Source organism: Ursus maritimus, unplaced genomic scaffold, assembly GCF_017311325.1.
Source record: "Ursus maritimus isolate PB19 unplaced genomic scaffold, ASM1731132v1 scaffold_20, whole genome shotgun sequence".
Lineage (NCBI taxonomy): Eukaryota > Metazoa > Chordata > Mammalia > Carnivora > Ursidae > Ursus > Ursus maritimus.
The window spans coordinates 47,647,489-47,660,641 of NW_024424453.1; the positions used below are offsets into that span (position 1 = coordinate 47,647,489).

Sequence of the window (13,153 nt, forward strand, 5' to 3'; positions counted from 1 at the left end):
ACGTCGACCTTACGAGGGACCCTGAATTAGAACCACCCAGCTAAGCTACTCCTAACTTCTCAACCCACAGAAATATGTGAGACTATAAAGGTTTGCTGTTCTAAATGGCCAAGGTCTGGGGAAGTAGGCTACATAAGAGATACATGAGAATGAAATGCTGGTAGGTATAAAAGGCATTTAGGACAACATCTAGTACATAGTAGGTGCTCTATCAATGTTAGCTCTTACTGCCAATAATCTTCCCACCACAGGGCCTTTGCTCACGCTGTCTTCTCCCCTCCCCACCCTGCGAACTCCTACGTATCCTTCAGACTTCTGCTTAAATACTGCTTTCCCACAGAAACCTTCTTGGAAATACCACTTCAGAAATCCCTTTTACACAATCTTTATCACCCTCTGCTTCTCCTATGAATAACAAATAAATAGTAAATAGTAATTCATGTGACTTTTTTTAAGACATTTTTCCTCTTCTGAAACATAAAAGATTCTCAACCTGGCACACTGCCCTATCCTCTGTACGCACAACAGAAACTCAATTATACCTCTTAAAGGTCAACAACCCACTGGAAAAATGAGCAAAGACTAAAAAAACAAGCTGTTTGCAGAAAATAAAACAAAAAAAAAGAGGCACAGACTATCCATAATGAAAAGGTACAAAATAAAATAAAGTACCCTTTTTCATGACTACCTGATTAACCGAGATGAAAAGGGTTGCTGATGCCCACAGGTGGCAAGAAATGGCCACTCCCTCACACTCACACTAGGCACTTAATGGGTGCAGGCTCTCTGGAGGGCAGTGCTGTGACATAGACCAAATCCTAAACGCACATTCCCTGTTACCCTACAGACACATAGGATAGGTGAACCGAAAGATATAAATGCAAGAATGTTCCTTGGAGCACTGTTAAAATGCCAACCCCGGAAATAATGTAAAGGCTCCACCAAGAGGAGTCTGCCCCAAACAGTGGCTCTTGCTTGCACCTTAAGTGCCCAGCACACGGTCAGTTGCCTTTGCAGCTGCCACCTTCCCGGTGATTCCACCTGCAGAGGCGGGACCTGACTGATGATCACGCACCCTGAGGAGGCCATGTGCGTGCACTCACAGCCCAAATCCAGGTCACAGCCCTGTGCTTCAGCTTCTTGTCTGCGTGACAGTGAGCCATGACACTGGTTCTCTTACAATGGCCTTTAGAAGGATTAGTGATCCATTCGTTTGCAATTAATAAAGGATGAATTTAAAAATATGTTATGAAAAGAAACAGTACATCTGAGAATTGCTGGATTAAAAAAATGTTAAGGATGAGAAACAACAGGAGACTTTGTAGCTATTCTAAAGAATAAGGCAATATTATATGTACTGTAATGAATAATCATAGGCAGTCATGTCAACTTTTTAAAAATGCAGATCTGGGTATAGGGTATGGTCCCATTTGTGTTTTTCTGAAAAAGAATTTAGAAAAAAACTTCTTGGAATGATTTAAAAAAAAAAACGCTAAACTATATAGATGGTAAAGTGACTTATTCTACATTGCTGTACTTTGGTACAATTCGAGTTTTACCACTTGCATGTATTATTTTTATAATTTGAAACCCTAGGGGCGCCTGGGTGGCTCAGTTGGTTAAACGCCTGCCTTTGGCTCAGGTCATGATCCCAGGGTCCTGGAATGGAGCCTGGCATCCGGCTCCCTGCTCAGCAGGCAGCCTGCTTCTCCCTCTGCCTCTGTCTGCTGCTCCCCCTGCTTGTGCTCTCTTGCTCTCTCTCTGACAAATACATAAAATCTTTATAATTTGAAACCCTAGTTAAATGAAATTATTTTTAAAAATTTTCACAATGGAGGAAGTTCATTGAAATAGGGTCAGCAAATGACACTGCTGGGTCTAAACCCCACGGACCCCTATTTTACATAAGAGGACAAGCCACTCCACTCTACACCTTCTTAAAGGTACAGGTGATAACGGTACCTAACCCCTGCCCCCGTAGGGTTGTGCCAAGGAAGAAATGAGTTTCCACAGCAGTGCTTGGAAGCCTGCCAGGCACCGAGCAACCACCCGTAAGTGTCAGCCTGTGTTAGCATTTGGCTAACTGTCAACTTGACTGAGCCATGGGATGCCCAGATATTTGGCCAAACATTATTCTGGGTGTTTCTGTGAGGGTATTTTTGGAAGAGATTAACATTTAAATCAGTAGACAGAGTAAAGCAGACTGCCCTCCTTAATGTGGGTGGGCCTCATCCAATCTGGTGAAGGCCTGAATAGAACAAAGAGACCTCGCTCCAGTACGAAAATTCCTCCTGCCTGACTGCCTTGAAGCTGACATCAGCTTTTTCCTGCCTTTGGACTCAAACTGAAACACTGGCTCTTCCTCGCTTGCAAGCTGCCAGTCTTTGGCCTGGAGCTACAGCACTGGCTCTCCTGGGTCTCCAGCTTGCTGACGGCAGACCTTGGGACTTCTCAGCCTCCATAATCCTGTGAGTCAATTCTTCATAATAAACCTCTTTATATATGTATATCCTGTTGGTTCTGTTTCTCTGGAGAGCCCTGACTAATACATGATTTATGAAATCTGATTCGTTCCAGGTCTAATTACTGCTATAAAGTTCCAGTTCATGATGGTGTCAGCTTGAAGGGCTCAAATCTGTCCATGTTCACACCAGATTGGGGGCAGGGAACACAGACAGGTCTCTCTGGGCCAAGAGTCCCACAGTCACCGCTGAACTGCGCAGACAGGGGAACATCTGAACCCAGCTGCAAGGCCTGCTCCTGTCAGCAGCACACCCCCTCTCGCTGAGTGCCTGGAAAGCCCCTACAGCAGACCCTGGCCAAGGGGGCAAACAAGGTGCTGAGGCCAGAGGCCCACACCTGGCCCCTCAGCCAGCAAATGCCCCTGAACCCTGGTCTGGTCACATCGAAAAGTGGCTACCTTGACAAAAGCATGTATGAAGCAACCCTCACTCTGATATCTGCAAATCAAATTAATATAAATCCATTATGAAAAAGGAGCATCTGAAAGAACACCATGAGGAATGCTATTTGCGGCTGGGATCAATGTTCTGAAGCCCTGCAGAGCACACCTGATTAATACTGTACGATACGATCACTCTCGGGGCACCTGGGTGGCTCAGTTGGTTAAGCATCTGCCTTCGGCTCAGGTCACGATCCCAGGGTCCTGGGATCGAGTTCCGCGTCAGGCTCCCTGCTCAGTGGGCAGTCTGCTTTTCCCTCTGCCTCTGCCCCTTCCCCCTGCTTGTGTGCGTGTGCTCTCTCTCTAATAAATTAATAAATAAAATCTTTAAAAAAATAAGATTACTCTTTAATTTTGTTTAACATAATTTACTATTTGCCAGCTTCCTAAAATGGTTTAAAATGGGCAAAGACCAACAGGAATATGCTGGATACGTTCAAAACTTGTTTCAAATTCAAAATGAAAACCCGTTAGGAAGATAAACAGATATATAGATATAAATATAGATATAGATATATAGATATATTAAGCACCTGGAACTACAGCTTCTGATTGCATGCTAAGAATCTTACTAATACATTTTACCTAAATTTTACAATGTATGTCAAAGATCCTGTATGACAAAAATTCTCCCCACTCACCTCACAATGAGGGACTGAGGGGGCAGGAGGATCAGCTGCTGGCCTCCAAAATCACTTACAGAGTGTTTAAAAGACAGATGTGAACATTTGCATGTTTTGCTGAAGATTAAACATTAGCTCTGGAAATCACCATACGAGGCCTTCCTCCTGCATTCCACGTGCAAAAACCAACTGTTAAACAGAGCAGATTCCACTAAGAAGAAGAAAAGAACATTTCCAAGTTATGAGTTTAGAAAACATGTGTAATTCCCTGGATTCTTTTTTTTTTTTTTAAGATTTTATTTATTTATTTGGCAGAGAGAGAGACAGCCAGCGAGAGAGGGAACACTAGCAGGGGGCGTGGGAGAGGAAGAAGCAGGCTTGCAGCGGAGCAGGGAGCCTAATGCGGGGCTCGATCCCAGGACCCTGGGATCACGCCCTGAGCCGAAGGCAGACGCTTAACGACTGAGACACCCAGGCGTCCCATTCCCTGGATTCTAACTCCCATTTTCTCACCCCGTGTAAGAAGGGATATTTCATAGTCCATTCTTCTGTCTGTTTCATTCAGCCAAGTACCATTTAGGTTATAACTTCTCAATGGAAAAACACATGAATTTTACACTAGACAGGAACTGATAAGCAAGACGTTAAACTGAATTCATAAAAGACATCTGTGATATTTTCTCTGAGCATGTTTTCAGAGGATAAACCATCAAGTTTGATGGCTTAGGCTTGTGATAGAAAAGGAACAAATCCTAAACAGTGGATCTGCAGAGTGGGAGCGATTCTCGTGGGGCCACCGCTGGTCATCTACACCTCCACCCACCTCCCGTGCTCAGAGCCAGAGCCAGTTCTCATGCTGGACCCAGCAAAATGCTGGCCTTGAGGAGCTATTGGCTGAACAGAATCACAGAACACACCTGGAGGGGCTTTACATAGCCCCCCACACACACTCACAGTACCCCATCACCTCTCACCCAAACTCTTAAACGTCCTGAAAACTGAACCAATTTGAACAGGCCAGAGGGGCCTGCCTCTCAGTGTACTGGCTTTGGGCCCAGACAGCTGTTGGTAAGCGCATGTAGACAGGACAGACACCAGACGCTCATCCCTCATCGGACTCTGATCAGCCCCACCGCAGGGGAGACAAGCCAGAGCAGAGCTGATTCGCACACTCTCCACCGCTGGGGTGTGGATCAGAGGTACGGACGGGGCCAAGCAGGCTTAGTAAAGAAAAAAAAAAAAAAGGCAAGGCAGAAAAGAGAGGAGGAGGAAGGGAGACACTAACTCTGTTCTTCACCTCTCAAAAAAGTCCTCGCTGACCCAGAAGCCAGGCAAGGTTCTGAGAAACCAGGATGAAGACACAGGATTAGGAAAAACTGAAGAGTCAGAGAGGCCAGAGGGGGTCTTGGAGACCCTCCCCGTTTAGTTGCTGCAAAGAACCACAAAGGGGAAGGCGGTGGGAGCCTGGGAGGCCTGATCCCAACTCAGAGCTGCCCCTCACGGCCCTATGTCACTGCCTCCCCTGAGCCTCCGGGACGAGGGGACGGGGCAGGAGCAGCTGCAAGGACCCTCGGCTCTGCCCCTTGATGATTCAATATTGCCATTTCCCCACCACGTGCCCAAGGACGACCCGCCCAGCAGAACAGAGCAGGAGAGACACTACTTCTCCTGTGGTCTCATCTCCTTTCTGGACGCCCCGCAGAGAAAACAAACAGCAGACAACTTACCGCCTGAGTTCGTCCGAATGAGCTCGCCTTGGCAGAGCGCGGGCAGAGGCTGGGCCCCGACGGGCTGCCCGACCTGAAGCACCAATGCCATGTACAGAAGTCAACTCCAACGGCAATTCAGAGAGAAAGGGGATTCTCCATGCGAACCCCAGCTCGGGCAGGACCTCGGCACAGCCACCCTCCCGTGCCTTCCTCGGCAGCTTTCTCGGTCTGCTTGTCGGGGCAAATCCTGAGATTGTGAGCGGCTCTGGAGGCACAATGGGTTACGTAACTCCAGGCAGCCTGGGCACCCTATCGGCTCATCTCGTTAAACCGCCCCAAAAAGAAAACGACGCACCCAAAAAAATGTGATCTCCTTAAGTTGAGGGGAGGGGGAGGAGCGGGGGCGCAGGGCTTTGTGCTGGACGTGGGGCTTTGTGAAACATTAACGAGGAACAAAAAGTCTGCTGTTCACCTCGCTGCTCGCTGGGAACCGGGGGCGGAGGGTATTCGTCAGAGGCCCTGTGCCAAGTGGGCTCCCGGGACTGCGCTTGGCAAAGCCCCGGGAGCCACAGAGCCGTTCCTGGGGACACTCCAGGTCTCTCTGAGAATATTTTTCACTCTGTGGCCTCCTCTCAGTGACCATCTAGTAAGACTTGAACCTGAGCAGGTCCTGCATCGTCCGGCTGCCCAGCACCTTGAACATGTAACAGGGCCTGTGCTCATGCTTCTGTTTACTGAGCCACTGCCAAACGTGACAGCACAGAGCTCTGCAGCTCAGCTGTCCTCCGTGCTTGCCACTGACGTCCCAGCAAAGAGCCTCCGGGCACCACGCCCCATGGGGTCTGAAGTTTCAGCACTGCATTCTACCATTTCTTTGTCCTCGGTTGTCATGTTCAGAGAAAGTGAAAACTACTTCAACAGGTTGGATGTTTCCTGGATTTCGCTGGCACAGATGCCACCGGAAGCCCAGGAGTTAGTTCACGTGCTTGGACAAATGACGCAGTCGGGATACTGCCTCCTCCAGGAAGCCCTCCTGGTCGTCCCCCAACCTTTCCTCTCCCAGGCTCGGCCAGGCACCCTCCTCAGTGTGCTCCCACGTGCCCATGCTTATCACTGTGCTGACCATGGCGCACAGCGGATTTTCACTTGCTCATCCATCCACCCCACTGGACTGTATTCCTGGGGGCCCAGGGTCGTGACCTGCACATAAATCTCACCCCTCAGAGCTCAGGGATCTTAGGCAGGATGCTGAACCTCTCATGATTTAATCTCTTTACCTGTAAAAAGGGGATAAGAGACCCCACTAGCCAAGCACTGGCCGCGTGAGGTACTATTTTAGTCAATGAGATTCAGGGCTGCACAAAGTCCTTGCCCTCAATATACAAACACATAGTAGCTCATGACTAAATCTGGGGAGGAAGGAAAGGCAGGAAAGGGAGAAGGGGAAAGGAAGTGGTGGACCACTCTTCATTCAGGGCAGTCATGAAAAGGCCTCTAATGAAATGCCCTTTGGAGAAAGTGAAGAGGGAATCATAAGGACATGGGGGGGAGGGGAGGAGGGTAAGGCGATCCAGGTGCTGGGCAGCAGCAAGAACAAAGGTCCTGAGGCAGCACATTCCTGGTGAGTCCAAGGAGTAGCAAGGAGGCCAGTGTGTCTGGGGTGGAGTGGGCACAGATGAGACCGTCAGAGGGGTAGGAAAGCCCTGTCACTTAGACCCCCACAGGCCATGGTCAGATAGGAGACCACTGGAGGTTTGGAGTGGAAGAGGTAAATAAATCATGTGTGTTTAGAAAGCCTCTTTGGTGGGTAGACAGAGAACAGACTGCACAGAAGCAAGCGGAGAAGCAGGAGACCCAATCAGGAGGCCATCGCAATAATTCAGACGTAAGAGGAAGGTGGCATGGAACAGGGTAGATGCCGTGGAGCTGGTGAGAAGCTGTCAAATTCTGGACACGCTGAAGACAGAGCCAACAGACTTCCCAGCAAACTGGGGTGTGAAAGATACAGAGGTCATGAATACCTCCAAGGTGTTTGGCCTGGGCAACTGGAAGGACAGAAGTACCATTTATAAAGACAAGGCAGACCAAAGGAAAAGCAGGCAGAGGCAGAAATTGGTTCATTTTTGGCTGTTCGAGTTTAAGATGCCTATAAGCATCCAGGCGGAGATGTCGTATGTGGAGTTAGACCAACATGCCTGGCCTCCAGGGGAGAGGATTAGTCTGAGGACAGGAGCTAGACAGGGGTCAGCGTGGGGCAGGTTTTAAATCCTGGAGACTGGGGGAGATCACCTAGGGCACGGGTGCTGATGAGAGAGTGAGGGGCTAGAAGGACTGAGCCCCAGGCCCTCCAACATCCCGTCTCGGGAGGTGCAACAGCCAGCAAGGAAGGAGAACAGGATAATCGGGGAGCCAAGGGAGGGCCAGATTTCCAGGAGAAGGGAGTGGTCGGCAGTGTCAACTCCTGCTGAAAAGGCAAGAAGATGAAGGCTAAGGACTGACCCCGCACTGGACAAGGCCCTCAGTGCTGGGGGAATGGTGGGCTCGCAGCCTGCTCACACCGGACGCAGGTGAGAACAGAAGAGAAAATGTGGTGAACACAGAGAGGAGCGGAGACACGGGTACGCACACTGGCTGTGGGGGCCGCGAACGGTTCTTTTCACAAAGGGAGAGATCACAGCACGTCTCTGTGCTAATAGGAGAGCTCCATGAACGAAGGGCAATGGGTGACTTGGTGGCGGAGGAGCTGCCGGCAATGTCTCCTTCCAGAAGTGGGCAGGCCAGTAGGGGTGGGATTCAGTGCATGCGCAGAGGGAGGGCCAGTCATGGGGCTGGAGCTCAACACGAGGGCAAGGCACCCAGGCTAGGATCCTGGGCCATCCCGGTGGCCCTCTGTACTCGGGACACTCCTGACACACAGGAGGTCCCCCGTGCTCAACTGTGGGACAGAGCAGTGGAAAGTTACTGGAGGCAAATCTCCACATTTTCAGCTGTCACTGGGCATTATCTCAAATAGGAGGAGAAAAGTAAACACTGCGGACAAAACAAGAACTGGGGCGAACGTTGCTATGAAGGCATCTGGATGTAACTAACAAGGCTCCTCACTGCTGTGTGTGCACACCGGCCTACGCCACATCTGCTCGGGCTCCAAGCACTGTCCTGATGACCCCGCGGGGGAAAAGGAACGAGAAGAGCTCCAGCACGATGCGCTCTGCTCCTGGGACACGGGGAAGGTGTGACTGATGCAGGCTTCTGAAAGAAGCGCTATCCAAGCAAGCCTTGCCAGTAGCCGCCGGGCACTGCGAGCAGTTCCCCATGTTTGCACCCCACAACGCAGCTGTGTGTGATTTCCATTCCACCTGTCTTTATGTGTGAATCAGAAACTGAGCCTCAGCGAGAGGGAGAGGCGCCAAACTACACTGAGCATCGCTACAGGCCAAGCAGGCTGCTCAGGGTTCAAAATTCCCATCCTTAACCTCCACGGCAATTCGTCGTCTCACGTTGGTTCTGGATGACGGGTCTCAAAATCCCAAAGCTCAGACATCAGACAGACTCTTTGCACTCAGACCTTTCCTCCCTGGCCCTTCACGCCTCCCCCAGACCCATTCCTGTGGCCACACGTCCCACCCCATCCCCGGCAAGAAAGGCCCCCTTACCGGTGATGGTGCAGGCATCCCGGTACCCTCTGCAGCTGGGAGCATCTTCCACAGCCTCGCTTACATAGTGCTCCTCAGGGATGCCCGGGCTGCAGGCTAGGACTGCATGGTTGCACGCCTCCAAAGGGGGCACAGAGTTGGCCAAAGTGTCGTCGTGCGGAGCTGTGGCGTCCAGCTTGGCAGGTTTCACGGGGAGGTGCCCACTGCCATCGAGGGCCCCGTTGCCGGAGTCTGGGGCAGTCGGGTGGACAGCCCCCGGTAGGTCTGGCACACCAGCAGGGGCTCCTTACAGGGAATCTATGGGACAATCCAGAGAGAAGAGCAGAGTTAGTAGAGTCTCTGGGGAAAAAACAACAACAACAACAACAATAAAATAAGGGCCCTGAGACGATGTGGGTTCAGATCGCAAATTCTGCAAAGTGTGTCCTTCAAACCAAGGTATTTCCCATCAAATTCTTCAATTTTGATAAAAGAAACTGCAGTAAATTGTGGACACACTTTAGCACAACGGTTCTCAAAGCACGATCCGAGAACCCCTGGGGTTCCCTGAGACCAGTCTGAAGGGCTCACAAGGTCAGAAGATTTTCTAAGGTAGCTCTCATTCTCTCACAGATGCACGTGGAGTTTTCCCAAGCCCACGTGATGCGTGGTGACACCTTTCCCTGAAGGCTGGTTAATGGAAATGTGTACTGTATCACTGCGGCTTACATTTTTCTGTTCTGATTTCTAATACAATACATATGAATCAATATAATACCTATGAACAAAAGCTCTTTGGGATCTGCAATGATTTTTAAGGGATCCTGGGACCAGCAAAGTTTGAGAATTACTGTTCCAATATATAATGTGTTTACAGTTGGTTTTTTTTTTTTAATAAGAAAGAAAACAGAAAGAGGGGAAAGCTAACGGACATTTTACCCAACACCGACACAGCACAATCAGTTCTGAAAGAAAACTACGGCCCTAGGTCTGTGACCTTTTCCTTCCCGAAGAGGTTATTTACCACACTACACCAAGAGTTCCTATTAGATAGAAGTGAATTCAGCCCTCATCAAAGCCAACACACTAATATAAAGTGGGAAGGAGTGGGGAAGCCTGTAGATCCCTGGTGAAAAGTGAAAGGGAACCAGAGTCAACCAAATTGTAACATCTACTCAGTGATTCAAATACAAATGGATAAGCTGCCTGATAAGAAAAAGCCTGGAATTCCCAAGCAGAACCCCAAAAGCATTGCAGGCAGCAGAGGTCTGAGGAGGTGGACCAGGAGACCTCCAGAAGAGACCTGTGAGCCAGCTGAGCGACTGTTCTATGCAAAGACAACAGAAAGACATCGTCAGATATTTAAAAGCTTAAAGATTTGATCCCCGATACTCCCAGGGAAGCTCCAGCCAGGTATGCTGACCACACCTTACAGGCTCTCACTAATGAACAGATCAAGGGAAAGAAAGAAGGTGAGGAAGGCCTGCTACAGTAAGAACGGCAGGGAAACTAAACAAGGGACACTTAGAATTAACGTCTCAATAATGCACGATTCACAAACCTGAAGCAAACAGCTCAAAGGGAAAAAAATGGTCAAAGGATATAGCTTCTCTAGTCCCCAAAAAAGAAATAACACAAACACACACACCAAACATGTTAAGGAACGTTAATAGAGATCCAAAAAAAAAAAAAAAAAACCAACCAAACAAAAAAACCTCTTTATCGGACTGACAAAGATTTAAAGATTATAAAAGGTTCAATTTGGCAAGAGTTTTAAGAAACGGTTTCAGGCATTACTTGGGGTGGGAGGGATGGTAATGAATTGAGGAGGCAGCCTGGCCAGATCTATGTGGCCTCTGGCTCGGGCGGACCTGAGCCCAGGACGCTTATCACCGTGCAATGCTAAGCACAACCCACCGTGCTACAGAGAGCAGGGGTCAATTACAACTCCGCAACAGAGAAGGCAACCATGCAGCCGGGAAAAGTTTCAGAGCCAGTATGAATTTATCATCATGGGAAGACGCCCTGCCCAGAGAGACGGGAGATAATAAACATGGCCTTCGAAAAGTTTTACACCTGCTAACAGACTGAACCCTCACTCAAACCTTCCGTAATCTGTACTCAGATGCATTCCAGATGATCCTAACACAGAAGTCTGAAATACTTTCTCTCTTGGCAAAATGCCACTGTTTTACTGAAAGCTAGGAAAAGTCCATTCAAATCAATGTATGTTTTTTTAAACAAGGGTTCTCAAATACACAGATTTTTTTTTTTACAAGTTAAGCCTCACCTATTTCTTCTTTTTTAAGATTTTATTTATTTATTTGACAGAGAGAGAGACAGCCAGCGAGAGAGGGAACACAGGCAGGGGGAGTGGGAGAGGAAGAAGCAAGCTCCCAGCAAAGGAGCCTGATGTGGGGCTCGATCCCAGGACTCTGGGATCACGCCCTGAGCCGAAGGCAGACGCTTAACCGCTGTGCCACCCAGGCGCCCCAAGAGGCCTCTCTTTTTTAAGTAGAACAGAACTACTCCAATTTGTTTTCTCACCTCAAACACCGGTGAAAAGAATTAAGTACATAGGCACGTGCACTCACATTCACGCTGCACTCGAGGTATACATCATATCCCATAATTTGCGAATTTTAATGCTCACCACGTGACTTTCTTTGGCCATATTTTTGTTTTGTTGTGGTAAAAAAAAAAAACAAAAAACCAAAAAACATAAAATGTACCCTCTTAACCATTTTTAAGTGTGAAGTTCAGTAGTGCTGAGTACATTCCCATTGCTGTGCAACCAACCTCCAGAACGCTTTTCATCTCGCAGAACAGAAACTGCGCCCATTAAACAACCCCCCATCCCCCTCTCCTGCCAGAACCTGGCAACCACCATCTACTTTCTATCCTATGAATTCCCTACTCTCAGTGCCTCATGTGAGTGGAACCATACTATGTCTTCTCGCGACTGACTTACGTCACTTAGCGTAATATCCTCAAGGTTTATCCATGTTGGAGCATGTGTCAGAATTTCATTCTTTCTAAAGGCTGAATAGTATCCCACTGCATTGAGAAGCCCTTCTTGAAATGAAAAGACCAATCTCTAGCCCATTAAAGTCAAATGAAAACAACCTAAACTTCCATCAATACAAAAACAGTTACAAATTACAGCCGGCCCAACCCACACTGAATTCTGGAAGAGGAGATAACCCACCTGAGACACACACCTCCACGCCAGGTTCATCTAACATGCTTGAAACAATCATAGATTCGCAGATTTGACCATAATCTTCACATGCCAGCGTCTCCCATCCTATTTCACTGTGAAACCTTTCTCCACATGATACCTAGCTGCACGGCGCTTACTGAATGGAGTTCACTTGGGGAAAAGCCTCCGTGTATTTGATACAACCTCCATGCCTCCATCATCACTTGTCCCGGACCCACATCTCCCACATATTGTGCGCATCTTGAAAGCATGGGCTGGTCCTGGCATCTGTTGGATACTAAGTATTTACGGAATAAACGGTAAGGCGTAAACAAGAAGGGACGTGGTCCAAATGATGCTGGGGATCTCCTGAAGCTATGAAGTGGTAGTTCTATGATCATATACGAACCAAAGGGTCTAAACTCCCAAACCACAACTCCAAATGCTAACCCTGAGGACTCATGGAAATCAACAGGAAACTTTCTGAAGCACTCCCGAGGTGTTCCAGGGATGAGGACCACATCCCGTGGGCTCTCCAGGATGGCTCCAATCGACCCTCACCATATTCCTTCCGTTACCGACCAATACACACAGAATGTGACTTCGTGTAAGATCACCCACACACAGCAATTCGGGAATCAGGAATTCAGAAACCCCTCAAAAGCTGGCTTGCGAGTCCCTCACCCAGTTTCTAGCTTAAAGAAAGTCACAGCACATGTCCCCTGGGGAGACCTCAGGGATGGTGGGGGAGGGGTGACGATGCTTCTCTCCTTCCCCAAAGTGCAGCCAGGTGAGAAGTGCTGGGAGAGACACCCTGACATTTCAAAAATCAGTTTTCCCAGAACAGTGGTTTATCAGTGCTTTTACTCACAATGCAGTTTTCTGCTGGTAACTCCGGATCTCCAAGAGCTCAAGGATCAGAAATAAACAGTGCCAGGTATCCAGTCAAGACTCCAGAGGCAAGCAGCTGCTGCAAACGAGGCCACCAGCTCGTGACCCCAACAACCCCAAAGCATCATCTGGGG

At 48.7% G+C, this 13,153-nt stretch overlaps 1 protein-coding gene across 4 annotated transcripts in view; it reads right to left on the reverse strand.

Moving 5' to 3' along the window:
* TRAK1 (trafficking kinesin protein 1) overlaps positions 1-9,205 on the reverse strand; it is a 115,255-nt gene extending 106,050 nt beyond the window's left edge. The window contains exon 1 of one of the 4 annotated variants that reach the window (XM_040636918.1): positions 8,948-9,205. Coding sequence is in view for 3 of the 4 variants with exons in the window: in XM_040636923.1 (XP_040492857.1) it covers positions 5,313-5,403 (91 nt within the window). In the remaining variant the exon portion in view is untranslated. Of the gene's footprint in view, positions 1-5,312; positions 5,514-8,947 lie in introns of those variants that run through there. The other 3 variants (XM_040636923.1, XM_040636922.1, XM_040636924.1) reach the window with 3 other exon arrangements.
* Between the last annotated feature and the right edge of the window lie 3,948 nt (positions 9,206-13,153).